Source organism: Chiloscyllium plagiosum, unplaced genomic scaffold (genome assembly GCF_037043375.1).
Source record: "Chiloscyllium plagiosum isolate Xiang-an unplaced genomic scaffold, Cpla_swu_hap1 HiC_scaffold_6, whole genome shotgun sequence".
Classification (NCBI taxonomy): domain Eukaryota; kingdom Metazoa; phylum Chordata; class Chondrichthyes; order Orectolobiformes; family Hemiscylliidae; genus Chiloscyllium; species Chiloscyllium plagiosum.
Genome location: NW_028270144.1, coordinates 94,845,193 through 94,863,730, shown reverse-complemented (window position 1 = coordinate 94,863,730; position 18,538 = coordinate 94,845,193). Strand labels below are relative to the sequence as shown.

The window sequence follows — 18,538 nt, the reverse complement described above, 5'->3', positions numbered from 1 at the left end:
AGAGACAGTTACAGCCATACTCTGGGAGATCAATATACTTCAATATGACAGCAGTATGATTTTGTATCGTATTTATTTAAAATCTCTACCAAGATACCTAAATGGATCAAAAACCGATAGAAACAAAATACCTAAAGTGTAATGCAACATTCAAAATCAAGACTCAAGACAATAACAACAATCTTGTACCAAACAATTCTGTGGTAATTACTGACATTATACACAATTTGTTGTTATGAGAAGACAAAAATGGCAACAACATACTGTCAAGTGTTACTCAGATGTAGCTGATAGAGAATCCAGATTTGGTCACTACATTTTGTTTCAATGCAAGTAAAGATCATACACACACACACACACACACAGGAATTATAATTACTTGTTTTATGCACAGCTGTCTTGCTGCTCCTGAAGGGTAAAATAATCACTAGAGCCATTTGTGTGGCAAATCAACTGCTACTCAATGGTGCTCTCGATGGTATCTCAAATGGAATTTGTCCAGTATAAAGCCAATCATCAACATGATCACACCTGCAGGTGTACACTTCTGCTACTCTGTCAAGCTGCAAAACATCTCAATCTCCCTATCTACATTAACCAATATTGTCTGAAGAAAGTCTACTTTGTGATAATTATACAAGTAGCACCATAAAAGACAAATAATATTTACTTAGGGTACTAACCGCCTCAGACTACTTTTGCATTAATTCAGGCAGGTCTCTATTGAAGGTTTCTTTACAGAAACATCCTATCGTGTTATTTCTGAAAACATTGGTCAGGCAAGATATCCCCTTCTGAAACTACACTGATTATCTTTAACTTGGTTACTTTTCTAACACTAATCCTCAAGTTTGTTTCTAATAATCAAAAAGAATTGTCCTAATTACTGTAACAAGATGAACAAGTCTAATTATAATAGGTATATTTTGTCACCTTTCTGAAAAATTAAAAGCTTACCATTTCAGTGGTACCAGCCCTACATTCACTAACGACATAACTGTTAACTCCTCTCACTAGCATATAAATGTTTACAATTGACTTAAGGAGGCTAGAACACAGGATGACAGCTGTAATTTTCCATTACCAGTCAGGATGTAATGTTAAGAAACCCAGACACAGAAAAACAAAAGCAATGAACTAACAACAGCTTTACATAACTCCTCACATTCAAATTTAAATTCCTAGCTAGAAATAATATAAACCAAAAGATGAAGGAAAGTTCAAATGGTAACAAAAAACGCCTTTTGAGTTTTAGAACCCAATTACACAGAATTATCTGCCTACCTTCAGGATTACATAGTAAAGGTTTGAATTCAACTTTGCGATCACTGTGTATAGTTCTGTTAAATTCAGATAGCAGCTGCCTTTTTGGGAGAGGTTCCCCTGAAATAAAAATCATTCGCAGTTTCATTAATAACAATTTAACATTATTTAAATAAACATTTTAAGAAGTATCAATGCTCATTTTTCCATTCTTATATAACTGATTACTGTGAAATACATTTCTTGTTACTCTATTTTGCTAACATTATCAGCGTGCATGTAAATGGCATGAACAGAAGTCTCAATACTTCACAGCAAATAAAAAAGGACAACTAAGGAGTCTTAGATATAAATGAAAATATGTGCTAAAAGGATAAAGGACAGCAAAGATTGGTTTCGAGAGAGCACTGCAGAATGGAACATGCTAAATGTTAATCCTCAAAAGTGTGGGGAATGGAGAGAACATAGGTGAGAAAAATTCAAAAAGAGGGTTCATGAGGGTACTAAAGGTTGGAAGAAGTGAGAAAGTTCAGGTGGCCAAAGCTGTTAAAAAAAAGATTTTAAGAGGAAAATGAGGATTTAAAATTCAGTGCTTTAGGGACAGGAAGTCAATGTAACCCAGTGAGTGCAGCACTGATGGATTTGTGGACAGAGGATGATGTATTCAATATGGAGGCGAGAAAGGTGAAAGGTGAGGACAGCAAACCCTCTTGTAGATCTGGATCAGGTTGGTGTGGAAGGTTACATTGTCAGAATAGAAAACACATATGAAGAAATGGGAAGAACAGTACTGAGTCTCTACAGGATACTGGGTGCATGTTTATTTGTTGCAAATTGCTATTTTGACGACATATTAATTTCAGCAAATGTCTATTGCTGAAGAAAAGGCTGTGTTGAAGCTTTAAACCTTGCAGTCATTCAAGAACAAATTTTTAGAGGAAAGTAGGCATTTAAACTGCATTAGGACGTGTATTGATTGATTGGAGAGTGAACTTTGATTGGTAGAGGCACTACCATGGAAACTACACCACCTGATAATTAAAAGCTATCTGCCAGGCTTCTTGGCTCTGATTGATCAGTGCATTGTCTTGAGAAACAAATTAGCAAGAGGCCATCAATTGTTCTGTTGAATTTAAACTGGTGCAATCTATCTGTATGTTCTTCAGCTGCAGAGAACGGAACCCTGAGTCTTAATGTATTTACTTTCCAGGAGACATACCCCTGTACAAACAGTACAGTGGTAGTAAGGATACAGGTCAGCATTGATACGACAAAACTAAGTTGAGCACCTAGAACCAGATTGAATTGTTACTTTTTTTTTTAAAAACAAGCACTGTAGTTTCTGCCACTAAACAGGCATGCAACTACAGTTTGATCTGCTGCTGGCACAGTTACCCACCTGCTCCTCCCATCAAGGCTATTCCCCATTCCTTTTACTTCCCACTCCTTTCTGACTCCAACCCCACTCATTCTGGGTGGAAACAAGACCAATGTTGTATTCTTTTTTGTCTTGGTCTGATCAGACGATATTTGTTGCAGGCACGTGCAAAAATGAGTACTGCAAATATATGGACAGGGAGTGCATCCTCTGCACCTCTGGCTTAGGCTTTAGATTTGCCCAAGACTGGATATTAGGACCACTACTCTTCTAGACTGATATTAGTGTCCTGAAGTTGGGGCACAAGGAAATATTTCAGTTAGCACCATTATGACAACAAATTGTCATGAAGAAATTGCAGAAAACAAATTTTAAAAAGTTTGTGAATACTCTGGAGGAAAATGCAGAACAAGGTGATGATTGACTAATCACCAGCATGGTCAAGCAGCCTAGAAAAGGAATAGGAGAACCTAAGAAATAGGAGCAGGGGTAGATTAGATTACTTAGTGTGGAACAGGCCCTTCGGCCCAACAAGTCCACACCGACCCTCCGAAGAGCAACCCATCCAGACCCATCTCCCTCTGACTAATGCACCTAACATTACGGGCAATTTAGCACGGCCAATTCATCTAACCTGTACATTTTTGGGCTGTGGGAGGAAACCGGAGCACCCGGAGGAAACCCACGTAGACACAGGGAGAATGCACAAACTCCACACAGACAGTTGCTGAGGCGGGAATTGAACCCGGGTCCCTGGTGCTGTGAGGCAGCAGTGCTAACCACTGTGCCACCTTCATTTCACCCCTCAAGCCTGAAATGCCATACAATAAGATAATAGATGAAATGTCCCAGGGCACAACTTCTCTTTTGTGCCAAATCCTCATAGCCCTCAACTCCACAATATTTCAAAAACCCAAGAGTGGCACGGTGGCTCAATGGTTAGCACTGCAGCCTCTCAGTACCAGATGGGCGACTGTTTGTGTGGAGTTTGCACTTTCTCCCAGTGTCTGTGGGGGTTTGCTCCAGGTGCTTCAGTTTCCTCCCACAACCCAAAGATGTGCAGGTCAGGTGAATTGGCCATGCTAAATACTGCCCATAGTGTTATGTACATTAGTCAGAGGGAAATGGGTCTGGGTGGGTTACTCTTCGGAGGGTAGGTGTGGACTTGTTGGGCCAAATGGCCTGTTTCCACACTGTAGAGAATCTAATCTCATCTATCTACTTCCCATTTAAATACTTCCAGTGATTTATCTTTCACAGTGCTCAGAGGTAGAGTATTCTAGACATTCACTAACACTGAAGAAAAAAAAAAGTGTTATTCTAAACTTTAGTGAATAAATGCCTAATGTTTTTGGAAGTCAACCACTCCATCCCAGGAATCAGCCTCATGATTATTTTTTGAACAGTCTCCAATGCCCATACTTGTGTTTTTATTCACTGAAAATTTGGAGAAAGCTGCACATAGTACTCTAAATGCAGCCCTTTGACATCTTGTACATTTGTTACAACTGTAGTTCCCTATTTTAAATTCCAATCAATTAACAAAAGGTGAAAATTCCATTTGCCTTAACTGCATGCTGAACCTGCCCGCTAAACATTGTATTTCACGCACAAACATCCAAATCATTCTGTGCTCCACTTCTTTGAAGTCTCCCCCCATTTAAATAGTCTGCCTTTTGATTCTGCCTATTAATGTGCATGACCTCACACCTTATACATTAAATTTCATCTGCGTTTTTGCCCATTCACGCAACCTATCGATATCCACTTGCGGATTCCTCATCACAACATGCTTTCTCAAATATTTTTATATTAGAAGCAAACTTGGATACTATGTCCCCTCCTCCAAGTCCTTAATATAAATAAATAATTGAGGCCCTAGGACTGATCCTTGTGGCACTCCACTAATTAGTTCTTCCAATCTGAACGAGACTCATTAATCGTGACACTGTGTATTGTGTGTTAACCAATCCTCAATCCAGGTTAATATATTAACCCCAATACCATGAGCTCTTACCTACTGCAATAACCTTTATATAGCACCTTATCAAATGTCTTCTAGAAAACCAATAACTATATCTACTGGTTCCCTTCTGTCCATTCTGTTTGCAATATCCTCAATGAACTCTTGAATATTTGTCAAATATGATTTCCCTTTCACAAAACCATGTTGATTCCACAAGGATTGATAATAAAAAGATGTTAATTGCCAAGGAATGAGATGGACAAAGTGCTCAATATCAATGCATTTCATACAGTAGGCTACCTCTTGAAAAGCAGTTAAACATGGATGATGCTGTTTCCTTTCATACCAATTTAGTATCCATGTGCTAAATTCCCTTTAATACAAGTCGTTGAACTTTCATCAAATCATTGTGCACCACTGTAACTCTTAACTAGTGGAAGCCCATACATATCATGTACAGTATTGCCCTTATCAACTCTCCCCATTATCACCTAAAAGCATTCCAGCAAGTTAGTTAGACATGATCATCCGTTCACAAGTCTTTGTTAGCTCATCAGGATTAATGCACATTTTTCATGCTATTCATATTCCTTTCCCCACCCCTACCACCTCCCCACACCCCCATCCTGATGCCTTACAAGTTTTAAGTACCAATTGCTTATCCAACACCTCTTCAATTTTAAGCCCTTCTAATGACTGATTTTCATTTTCCATCACTGTCATCTGAGAAGAAACTGCCTCACTGGGAAAAAAAATATTAATTTAAGACCTTAGCCATGCATAACAGATTCAGTGAAGCTGTTATTGAACCAAGGAAGAGTTGTTTAAGGTGATGATAAGCTAGGTTTAAAGAACTGGTTTGGAAGTGGCTTGTTGGAAGGAGCAGAGTTGAAGAAGTGGAGAGAATCCAAGGCTGACCAAGAGCAATTTGTTCTTCAGATCAACAAACACTCTGCGCACATTGCAGACTGTTTTAGAACATTCTAATATTTAATGAGCTAATAGTGGATTTAAAATAGAATGAGCAACTTGCTGGATCTGCCAAGTATATATGTATTACAGTGGTCTACATTGGAGTGCCCAGGGCTCAACTAATTCAGAGCATCTGGATTATGCCTTTATAGAAGTCAAAGAATATCTTCAATGATTTGACTAAAGTTAACATAACTTACCTGCTGTAGTCTTTCCTTCTGATCGGAGTCTTTTTCCCGTTTTTAAGTTTGGTCTAACAGATTGATTGATACTGCCATAGGATTTTCGAAATGACTTGTGTGGTGTAGTATCAAAAGGTTTATCATCTTTCATCAGAGCGTTTAAACCCTCCACAGCTACTTTTGCCATGTTGTTTTCCAATATATTGGGATACATGCTATGTTTGCAATTCAAAGCATGCGCTATACATGCAGATTCATTGTTCATGGTGGAAATTGATTTAATTCTGCTTCCAGTGGGCATATTTACTCTCTCAGGAGAATGACCCAATTCACCATTTTCAGTTGAAGCTAAATGCATTCTTGCTGCAGCTAAACTACTTTCTTCTACCATTACTCTTTTCCCTTTAGCAGTTTGAAAGCCAGACATGAAAACACTCTTATTTGAATAATCTGCAAAATTTCTTGTAGATCTGTCTATCTCTCTTTCATTTAACTCTACCTGGGGAGAATTTTGCAAGACCGAAATATTCTCTGCAGAGTTATTTGATGATTTATGAATCAATTCTGAACTTTCTTCTTCACATGCTTGGTCCCTGCTCATAGCAGCGTTAGAAAACAATGATGAAGAACAGGTGGATGTTAACAGCATTTGAGGATTTTTGCAAAATGCAGCTTTTGAGCTAATTATAGAAGAATCACTATTGTCAAATTCTTTTAACACATGCTTAACTTTCTGAAGTGCATCATCAGAAACAAAAACAGATTTTCCACTTGCTGTGTTGAACCCAAGAAATGCCTTTTTGATGGAGGTGTCTGGATTCCATGTTTCTTCTCCTTGCTTTTCCTTGGAGGTCATACCATTGTCCATAATCTTAATTTTTTCACTAACTCTCACATCATTAAATAAGTGTTTACATTTCTTCAAAGACTCTTCTGAACCACATACAGACTTGCCACTTGCTGTACCAAAAGCAATAGATCCTGTATTTAAAAACTGTTGAGAAGGCTTAGATACATCAAAAGCATCTTGATCTGAAATTGAAATTTTGCTGTCCCCAGGCTCATCAGCTGAAAATTTTTCTTGCACATATTTCACATTTGTCTCACTTCCTGAAACAATGTCGCCATTTGCAGTGAAGAACTCTAATGATTGCTTAACTGGAAGAACAGTCATCAGATGAGTCATATTTAACCTCTGTGGAAGGTTAGCTTCTTTATCATTTAAAATATTGTCCTCAGAAAGCACATTTTTATTATCTATGGATGATATTAAATAGTCTTGAATTCCCAATTTATTAAAATCCTCTTCAACAAATAAAGCCCTTCCTTTACTTAAGGCCATTTCTGACACATTGACTCTTTTACCACTAGCAGTCTCGAAACCTCTCATTTCTGTACTATTGGACAGATTCGAATGCTCAGACACAGGTTTGCTTTGAAAAGAAAACGGATGCAATTCACTTTTAGAATTGATATGGTGAAGCAATTCAGGACTGTGGACATTCATCAACGGTTTCTTCTTTGCATTCTGAATTACTGATGAACCTGTATGTGGACAAGCAGATACAGTTGAAGATGTTTCAGTAGAACCTTTTTTAGGTTTATGCAATACATCCTCCTCAGCAAATAGAACTTTTGCTTTATCAAGAGATGCTTTGCATACAGGAACTAACTTACCACTAGCAGTTTGAAATCCTTTCATGCTAGTGCCTGGAGCAGCATACAGTGACCTATTTTGAATGGAATTAGTTTCAGAAATATTGCTCTCAGAGTGAACTATAAATGTAGGGCAAACTGTAACATTTAATTCTGTCTGAATTCTCCCTCTTGGGTCACTGAGTTGCATACTTACATCATTTTTCACCACATGGCTTTCTAAAATATTTACTCTCTCATCAGGGTGTTGAGGTGCATTTTTTGCTACTTCAATTGGAAGCTTGGAGTTTTGCAAGTTTTCGTTAAAGAAATCTTCAGTCTCAAATAAGCGTTTTGCTTTATCCAAGTTTCCTTTAGACACCGTGACTCTTTTACCACTTGCAGTCTGGAAACACTTCATTTCAGGATATATTTCACTGTTACCTAATTCCTTGTTCCCAGTATCTTTAGTGCCACTGCAGGCAGGTTGCCATGTGCTCTTTTCCCAAGTTGCATTTTCAATTGTACTCTGTTTCCCTTTGTTCTCAGTGTCAAAATTTTTCAAGACATTTGATTTAGTGGTCAAATATACTGTTTTATCTTGCATTGCTTCTTCAGATTCAGTGAATCTCTTTCTCCCGACTGACTGGAAACCACTTACGTATTTATCACGGATTTCAATTTTATGTCCACTTTTCAATATACCCTCACTTTTACTATAAGCAGATGAATGATTGCCAAGAGCTGCACATAGCTGATGCAACTCGTTAGCTTCTACAGATTTTTGATCATCTGATTTATCCTCAATTAAGTTTTCAGACTTAGTAACAGAATTGCCCAGTAAATAGCTGAAACCATTAACTGCATTATTCTGAGCAGCAGTTTGATCATTGTCAATGTCCTTGAAAATGTTTGCTGCTTTTCTCAGACTATGTACAGAAAGCTTTATTTTATTCCCACTTGCTGCACAAAATCCTCTGTATTCCCCCTTAAATGTCGTGTTGTCGTTCAGGGATAGAACTGCTTGACCAAGTGTAACTGGTTTAATTTTAATATCTGAGCTAAGTTCCATAGCTTTCACACAGACATTTGGTACTGTTGACGATGCTGCATCTTTCTCTCCATTGCTCAAGGCAAAGGAATCAACAAGATTATCTGATACAATTTGCTGTATTTCTTCCATGTTCTGACAACAGATTTCAGATGTGGTGCTCATTTTTGAGGATGCCGCATGCTGTGGTGTATTGCATGACTTGTTATCTAAGTGCATGGAAGGCTCAAGGCCCAAACTTTTAACCAAATTAACATCCTTCCATTTTTCCAAAGGAGGAGCTGGGGAAGTCTGATCTAAATGCTCACTAATCAGAAGGTTTGTATCTTTGTTTGTTATTTCGACTGTAGATTGATTGCTAAACTGCATACATTCAAACTGGGTATCTGTGTCCTCTAACACACGAAACAATTCTGTTAGTTCTATTTGACTACCAGTTAAATAAGTGCATTTTCCAAGCAACTTTGGCTGAGATAAGATTGTAGAGGAATCAAAAGTTTGTGTTGCTCCATTGTCAGATGGGCACAGTTTAACATTTTCAGTGGTAAACTTGGATTCAGGGGATTTAGTTTTAACCTCCACTTTGGCTGAAGAGGAAGGACTACATCTTTCTTGACTCCTGACTCTATTTTTTGAAGGGACATATTCAAAAACAACTTCCTGTGCAGAGTTCATTTTTAAGTTTTCATTTTCAAGCTCTTCTTTCGAAATGGTATCAGCAGATAAATCTGTACACTGTTCAAAGGGTTTCGAGCAACTGAGTCGATGTTGACAAGATTCAAAACTTCCAGTTACCAGTGGATTGTGTGTGTTTTCTGAAAGTGTACAAATTTCTTTTGTCACTGTCACAGAACCAATGTCACCTTGTGCATTCTGAGATTTCACTCTGGCTGAATCCTGTTGTTTCAGAACAACAGAATTTGAAGGTCGAGTAACCTCGGCAGGCTGATGCAGCTGTGCTTCAGTGTTGGAGGCAGAAAGAGCTTCATTTTTTCTTTTAAGAGAATTCATACAGCTTGGTGTCAAACTAGAAGATTCATTCATAGTAATTTCAATGCCAGATAGATCCATGCATTCTGTACAAGTACTTTCTACATATTTTGTTTCACATTCTGGCAATGACTGCACCAGTACAGGTTTTGAAGAAGTCAAGAATGTATCATTGTCTATTTCAGCGATCAGTTTTCTGCTCTTCAAAGTGGATGCCAACACTGCAATTTTTCTATTACCAATGTGGAAACCTGCATTAATAGTACACGGTCTCTTTTCAGCTTCTACACAAGTATGGGAGTCAAGTCGCTGCTTTTCATTTAGTAACCCCTTGTTAGTATCAAGACTTTCCTCTAATTGTTTCTCTTTACTCAATGATGTTGATATCTCCGCGTTGCCTCTTGGTTTTAGTTGCCAGGATTCAGAAAAACAAACATTTTCCCCCAAAGTTCCCTTGCATTTAAGATCATAAAGTTTCTTTGTTTTGTGCAAAATATTAGTGATACAGGAAGATTGAGAAGATACTGTATGAGATAAAATTGAAGTGTAGGACAGTTTCTTGGTTGATAATTGTGTAGAAATTGGTAAAAAAGTAGAATTGCTGTCAAGCTCATTATGGATAGCTGTGTTTCCACCAAGTTTTCTTGTACTGCAATTATAATGCAAAGGACTTTGATTTGCATCAGAGAAAGGTGAAAATCTAAACTCAAAATAAGACTTCTCCTTATTCTGTATAATATTGTTTTGAATTACACATGTCCTCTCCGGATGAGCAGATTTAACAACCGAAAGTACATCACTGTCCTCAGCAACTTCAGCCTGGGCACCAAAACTATTAGTCAACGTCACTTTAGACTCAAAAGCCAACTTTTTAGCCACTGTGTGACAAGCTGTGGCAAAAATTCTACCATCTCTTCCGTCACAAGAAACAGGCTTGCTGTTCACAAAATGATCCCAATTCTTGCCATTACTGGGAGCATCGGATACATTTTCATCAGTTTTATCCTTAAGATGCTGAGGCACCACTTCGTTTTCTACACTGTCACACTGCTTTGGAAGACAATGATTCTGTTGCAGATTTTCATTTGCTTCAGTGTCATGTTTCTCATTGGCTTCAGAGTGATCAATGCCAGGATCATCAACAATGCTGGTAGCCACTTTGATTTCTGAAAATTTAAAAAGAAAACAAAAAAAAAATCACTTCACAAAACTATATAAATAAAACTAATGTCAAATATAGAAATCAGCAACACCAAATAGTTTTTTAAGCGAAGCAATTCATTTAAATATTTTTAAGATGTAAAGAAAAATCTAGTATTGAGCCAAGTTTCATTCTGGAAAGGTTGCACTTATTTGGCATCTCTGAACTTTGACTTGGGAGGGGAGGATGAAAACTCTGACATAACTAAATAATAATGTATTCCTACCAATGATTACCTCATACACAATTATTTGCATTTTACTTGTATATCCCCAAATCAGTAAAATTTGCTAGGTTGTCGGTTGTTCAAAATAAACGTGTGACACACTACATTTTGCTTCAATGCATTCAGCTGGTACATTATGTTGCGCTTCAATATTAATACCATAGGTTTTGCATGTGAAGCAGCTTTGTGTAATTCCCCAGAGCTTAAAAACTATCAAACTATTCTTTTTTCAATGCATAAAAAAAGTAAATTTACAGCCTAACCAAAAGACAGACCATGTTGAGTTCATACAATTACAACATTGAGTTTAAAGTCACTTATTTACAGAGCATCTAAAACTGAAAATATTTAGGATGCAGACGAATAATACAGAATATTATCACAAGAGGAGTTAAACCTTTCACAGACTCACTTCGCTTTCTAGATTCTTGAGCAGATAACTTGCAGGAAGGCTCAAGTACCATCGGCTGAATTAGTGTTTTATTTTGCAATTCAATTATGTCTAGAGGTATGTTCATTTGTGCTTGATGATTTGAAGAATCTTGCACAGTGTAAACAAATTTCCTTGGACGCTCTTTCAGACTAGAAAGCAAAAAAGTGAAGTCTTCCTCATTTACTTGACATTTTATCAAATCCTGAACCAGTGAGGGATTTTTAGCTGTATCTGAATATGTCACAGAGTAAACACCATCCCTGAGCATTCTGGAATCTATAGCAGGTTGAAAGGGTATATCATTACTGACAGAGTCTGTAAAACTGACTTTCTGATCTTCCAAAGTAGTCATGGGCTCCTTCACATGTGCTCTTTCGTTCTTGCAAAAGGGAAAAGGTCTGGTTGCTACAGTTTCTGAATTTGAATCTAGCCATTCATCAACAAATGGTTGAACTGATGTTGAACCATCAATTTTATAATAATCTGTGCAAGGAATTTCAGAAGTGGGTAGCTTTGACAATTGCATTCTACCACAAGCATGATTTGGAGTACTAGCTTTCACTTCTGCTCCAGAATTCTCTGTGCTTTCATCAACTGTGCTGAAATCATTAGCAAATGCACAATGATTAAAATTAATCTTTGTTATTGTTATTTCATCTGTTAAAGAATGAGAGGTTGGTCTCTGTGATATTGGAACTATATCTACGCAGGTGACAGAACTGGATCCTTCAATGTTTTCTTCTAAATCATTGCCCGATTGCTGATTATTAGCTTCTCCGTTAGAAATGAGTTTTCGATCACCAACACTTTTCAAACACAATGCATCTGTAGAAGAATTCATAATGTCAGAATAACCATTCATCAAATGGCTCTCATCAAGTTCTGACAGATTCAGCTGAGACCAGTCAGATGAAGAAGTTAAATTTTGACCAGATAATTCTTTCTCTAAACTATTGCCAATCAAGTTACCATCAGGACTCTGGTTTAAATTGACGCCCAAGTTATCTTCATTCAAAACAATCTGTTTCTTACAGCATTCTTTAACTGGACTAAGAGTCAAGTTATTTGAAAACACATTGCAGTCTGATTCAGCCACGATGCATTCCAAACACTTTTCATCAGCAGAGGAAGGTGCTAAAGTTTTAGTAGCGTTTGATTGAAAATTGCCAACTGTAGAGTTTTGCTTTCTCTTTCTAGAACAGGATTTCACTCTTCTTAGTCCCAAATGTGTGGACTCAGTGAAAGACACTGAGTCATCAGACACAGTCCTAGAAATAAATGGCTTCCCATCTTCACTTTTCCTTTTAGATAAGCAGGCGGGGTCATCTTCAGACACTGAAAAACATAATTAACCATTTTCAAAAAAAAGGAATACATAGGCCTCACCAAACATGGCCACTTGTGCAGATGGCCCCCTGATAGCAATCAGTTCCAGCTATATGCTAATCACCAGTTAGTGCACACAGATTGACCAAGAAGCATAAATAACGAACACCTGCTTAGAACACCTGTTAAAACATCAAAAGCAGTGTTCAGAAAAATGGACTGTACAGGTTCTGGTTCTATCAGGACAGCACTGGCAGCCCAAAGGGACTTACCCAGTCTTGTTTAATGACACCAGCTTTAGTTCACAGTTGTGGTTCAAGAATTGGAGGTGCCAGTGTTGGACTGGGGTGTAAAATCACACAAGGCCAGGTTATAGTCCAACAGGTTTATTTGGAAGCCCTAGCTTTTGGAGTGCTGCTCCTTCAGCAAGTGGTTGTGGGGTATAAGATCGTAAAACATGGAATTTAAAAGTTTACAGTGTGATGCAACTGAAATTATACATTGAAAAGACCTTGTTTGTTCAGTCTCTCATCTTTTAGAATGACCTTACTGGTTTCAGTTCTCTCAAATGTAAATCCCAGAACTCTTTTTGAAGTTAAAGTGAACTTTAATAACAGGTGCCACGTCATCTCAGATAGTGCATTGAAAGTGTGAGGTTCAAGTCTGTCTGTCTGTGTCCCAATGCTTAGACTGATTCTATTTCAAAAAAAGGGATTTACAGAACCTTACATGGATTCATGCAGTTTTTGAGCAAAGTAGAATACAATTCTGCAAGTATAAATTCACCCCATAAACATATGTGGGTATGTGCGCATGTGGGTGTTTGGGGGTGGGGGGTGAGGGTCTGTGAGACAGTGTGATGTATGTGTACAAAGTTAAAAATTACAACACCAGGTTATAGTCCAACAGGTTTATTTGGAAGCACTAGCTTTCGAGCACTGTTCCTTCATCATACAACCACCTGATGAAGGAGCAGCACTCCGAAAGCTCGTGCTTCTAAATAAACCTGTTGGGACCATAAATGTGGTGTTGTGTGATTTTTAACTTTGTACACCCCACTCCAACATCGGCATCTTCAAATTGTGTGTGTGTGTGTGTGTGTGTGTGTGTGTGTGTGTGTGTGTGTGTGTGTGTGTGTGTGTGTGTGTGTGTGTGAGAGAGAGTGAGAGAGTGAGAGCATAAAGGCGTATACGTCTGTGAGAATGAGAGCAAGAGAGACAAAGCGTTGTTGGCTGTCCCGAAGTCCGCCTTGGAGGATGCTCACCCGAACGGCCACGGCTGAATGGTCTGGAGGTCATTACGGTTTCTTGATATGGCATGTTGGAACTGGCAGTCTATGAGTTGAGCATTGTATCCTGTTCTTGTGAAGGCATCATAGAGTCCTTCCAAGCGTCCATCATGTTGGAAGTACTTAAGGATACCCACATTAGAATGGGGTACGATGCTCAACTCTCATCAGTCGTCTGCTCCAACGTGCCACAATGAGAACCTGTAATGACCACCTCAGGAGACTGTTATGATTTGCAACCCTTTGTTGTCCAGTACTCCCAGGACCTGAAAAACTACACCATGTTCTTCGCAGCCTGCAAGACATTATCAATGAGGACGAGCACCTCGCCAAGACCTTCCCCACCCCTCCACTTCGTGCTTTTAAACAAACACCAAATCTCAAACAGATCATTGTTCACAGCAAACTGCCCAGTACAACCCTGTCATGGCAGATGCTGCAAGCTGTATCACAATGTCAACGCGAATGCCACCATTATACGTGAGACACAACCCACCAAGTACGCTGCAGGTACTCATGTGACTTGGCCAACGTTGTCTATCTCATACGCTGCAGGCAAGGATGCTCTGAGGCATGGGACGTTGGCAAGACCGAGCAGAGGCTATGGCAACGGATAAATGGACAGTGCACAACAATCACCAGCCAGGAGTGTTCCCTCCCCTGGGAAACACTTCGACAGTCCAGGACATTCAGCCTTGGACCTTCAGGTGACCACCCTCCAAGGAAGACTTCGGGACAGGCAATAACGCAAAGAGGCCAAGCAGAGGCTGATAGCCAAGTTTGGTACTTATGGGGATGGCCTCATCTGGGACCTTGGGTTTATGTCACACTACAGGTGACCCCACTGCACTACACACCACTCTCACATACACAAGAGCATGTGCGCACACCCACACCCTCAGACCTTCTCTTGTACGTTCAAATCTCCCCCATATCCACATACTCTCACATTCACATTTTCTTTCTCCCTCTCTCTCTCTCTCCCTCCTCTCACACACACACACACACACTGGGGTGAATTTGTACTTGCAGAATTACATTTTATTTTGTTCAAAAACTGCATAAATTCATGTAAGATTCTGTAAATCCCTTTTTTTGAAATAGAATCAGTCTGAATATTGGGGCACAGACAGCCTCTGACAGGGCACCTCACGCCTTCAATACATTACCTGAGACAACATGGCACCTATTGTTAAAGTTTGCTCGAGAATGTAACTTTTAAAAAAAATGTTCTGAGATTTACATATGAAAGAGCTGAAACCAACATGGTCATTCTAAAAGATAAGAGACTTAGCAAACAATCCAGGCCTTTTTCAATGTACCATTTCAGTTGCATCACACTGTAAACCTTTGCTATAAATTCTGTGTCTTACTCCACAACCACACGAAGGAGCAGCACTCCGAAAGCTAGTGCTTCCAAATAAACCTAGAAGCTGGAGTTGTGTGATTTTTAACTTGGTTCAAGAAGGCAGCTCATCATCAATCTTAAGGGCAACAAGCATGGCAATAAATGCTGGCCCACATCTCAGCAATGCCCAAATCTCATGATGGAATTTTTTTTTTTAAAAAAAGGTATCACTGCATTGTTGTCATTCTTCCAAGAAATAACTCCTCAGAACTTGTTAAGCTTCTTTATATCAGCAGGGCAATATCCTGGTGTGATGGGGTTCAAAGTAAATTTTAACAGACACCTCAAGAGATTGGACAGGGGAAACAAAATCACTAAGTCTGACAGTGAAAATTACTCCTTGCACATTAGTCTGCAACTATATTCTTGGCATCAGATAAGATCTCTGGCTTCCAAAAGGGAGTCAACGTTCACAAGTTTGTCACCATCTTGTACCGTGAAGATACCGACCATGCCATCATTATGATGGCTGCCTGGCTCAGTCATTTCAGTAACACAGCACTGTATAACACTGACTGGGGCACATGCAGAAGCACACAGTCACCTAACAATGGTGCGGGTGATAAAAGTTTTATAACAACAAGAAAAATGCTTAATTATCAGAGTATATGATATGAACAGCTTACAGGTATGTTCATCCCTGAAAATTCTGCATTGTGATGTTTCTTAAAATGAAAGGGAAGAAGTACCAATTAATTTATGCAGTATTGAATCATTTTGTAAAATGAATGTCAAGAACTGCCCCATTTTGTCCTGTACTCCTTCAAATGTTACTGTTCATCATTACTGCCAAAAGACTACTATTAGCAATGTACGATTGCAGTCCTGTTTGATATGCACAATCAGGCACAATTATACTGACTATAATAAAAGCAAAATACTGCAAAAGCTGGAAATCTGTCAAAAACTGAAAATACTGGAGAAACTTTGCAGGTCTGGCAGCATTTGTGAAGAGAGTAAGAGTCAAATTGCTACTTCTTTAGATGTCTTAAAAATATTGACAGATACAACCTATATTTATGCAGCATCACTAATGTTACAGGGACCCTAGAAGATCGACAAGGATGCTGATGTATGGTGAGATACTAAACAAGCATTTTGCATCAGTGTTTACTGTGGAGAGGATATGGAAGTTACAGAACTTGAAGAAATAGTTTTCTTTGAAAAGTTACAGAGGAGATTGCTGAACATCTTAAAATGCATAGAAGGTAGATAAATCCCAATTACCTGATCAGGTATAACCCAAAACTTTAGGGAAACTAGGGAAGTGCTTGCTGGGCCCCTTGCTGAGATATCGTCATCATCGATAACCATGGGTGAGTTGCTAGACGACTGCAGGTTGGCTAATATGGTGCCATCATTGAAGAAACGTGTTCAGGAAAAGGCAGGGAACTATAGATTGGTGATCCTGCCGTCAGTAGTGGATATGTTGTTGGAAGGAGATTCTGAGGAACAGGATTTACATGTATTTGGAAAGCAAAGGATGATTAGGGATAGACAACATGGCTCGATCATTGGAAATGGTGTCTCACTAACTTGATTGAGTTTTTTTTTTGAAGTAGTGACAAAGACGGTTGATGAAGGCAACTTGGTGAATGTTTTCTCGCCAACTTCAGCAAAGCCCTCAACAAGATTCCACATGGTAGACTGGTTAGCAAGGTTAGATCAAGTGGAATCCAGGGAGAGCTAGCCATTCGGATATAAAATCGGCTTGAAAGTAGGAAACAATGGAGTCTCCTTTTCGACTAGAGACCTGTGACCAATCATGTTTCACAAGCATTGGTGCCAGATCCACTACTTTTTGTCATTTATACAAATGATTTGAAAATGAATAAAGGAGTTTTGGTTACTAAGTTTGCAGGTGACACCAAAATTGATTGTGCAGTGGAGAGTGAGCAAGGTTACCTCAGAGTACAACAGGACTTCAACAAGTTGGGCAAATGGACCGAGAAATGGCAGATGGAATTTAGTTTTGGGAAGTGTGAAGTACTGCATTTTAATAAGGCAAATCAGGGCAGGACTTTTATACTTAATACTCCCAAGGAGTGTTGCCAAACAAAGATGTTGGGGTGCAGGTTCATTGTTCCTTGAAAGTGGAGTCGCAGGTAGACTGGGTAGTGAAGGCAGAGTTTGGTATGCTTGCCTTTGTTGAATATAGGAGTTGGGAGTTCATGTTGTCGTTGTACAGGACATTGGTTAGGTGACTTTTTGGTTAGTGTGTTCAATTCTGGTATCCCTACTATAGCAAAGAGGTTGTGAAACTTGAAAGGGTGCAGAAGCCAAGGTTGGACAATTTGAGCAATAGGGAGGCCAAGTAGGCAAGGGCTATTTTCCCTGGAGCGTCAGAGGCTTGAGGGTGACCTTCGAGGCTTATAAAATCATGAAGGGCATGGATTGGGTGAATATACAAGGTACTTGCCCAATAGGGGAGGGGGGGGGGGGGGGGGGGAGATGTCCAAAACTAGAGGGCATAGGCTTAAGGTGAGAGGGGAAAGATTTAAAAGGGACATAAGGAGCAACTTTTTCATGCAGAGGGTGGAGTGTGTATGGAATGAGCTGCCAGAGGAAGTGGTGGAGGTTGATACAATTGCAACATTCAAAGGCATCTGAATGTGGACATGAAGGGTTTAAGAGGGATATGGGCCAAATGCCAGCAAATGGGACTGGATTAATTTAGGATAGCTAGTCAGCATGTACAAGTTGGACCAAAGAATCTGATTCTGTGATGTATATTTGTGATTCTAATAAAATACTCCAAGAGCATATTCAAACAAAATTGAATCATGATCCACACAAGATTTTAGCAGGTGATGGTGGAATAGGTCACTTGGTCTTTTCAGCCTTCTCCACCATTCACTAACACTAGAGCTGACCTGAATATGCCCTTAATTCAATTGCTCTACTCGTCTTCCAAAGCCCTCTGCTCCTTTATCAAAAATCTGTCTACGTCAACCTTTAATTTTTTTTTAAATTCATGAAGGGATGGTAGGTTGAAAGAACCTTGGGTGACAAAGGATGCGAAACATCTAGTCAAGAGGAAGGTGGAAGCTCACTTAAAGTTAAGGAGGCAAGGTTCAAACAGGGCTTTACAGGGTTACAAGGTAGCCAGAAAGGAACTGAAGAATGGACTTAGGAGAGCTAGAAGGCATGAAAAAGCTTTAGCAGGTAGGATTATGGAAAACCCCAAGATATTCTACCTTTATGAGGAACAAGAGGATG

General features: G+C 39.1%; 1 protein-coding gene across 1 annotated transcript in view; it reads right to left on the bottom strand.

The window, feature by feature from the left end:
- Positions 1-18,538, bottom strand: part of brca2 (BRCA2 DNA repair associated) — a 137,183-nt gene that overhangs the window by 90,737 nt on the left and 27,908 nt on the right. Inside the window, exons 10-12 of the mRNA XM_087988225.1 lie at positions 11,277-12,632; positions 5,780-10,603; positions 1,285-1,383 (exon numbers count right to left, since the gene is read on the bottom strand). Of these exons, the coding sequence (XP_087844351.1) occupies positions 1,285-1,383; positions 5,780-10,603; positions 11,277-12,632 (6,279 nt within the window). The remainder of the gene's footprint in view (positions 1-1,284; positions 1,384-5,779; positions 10,604-11,276; positions 12,633-18,538) is intronic.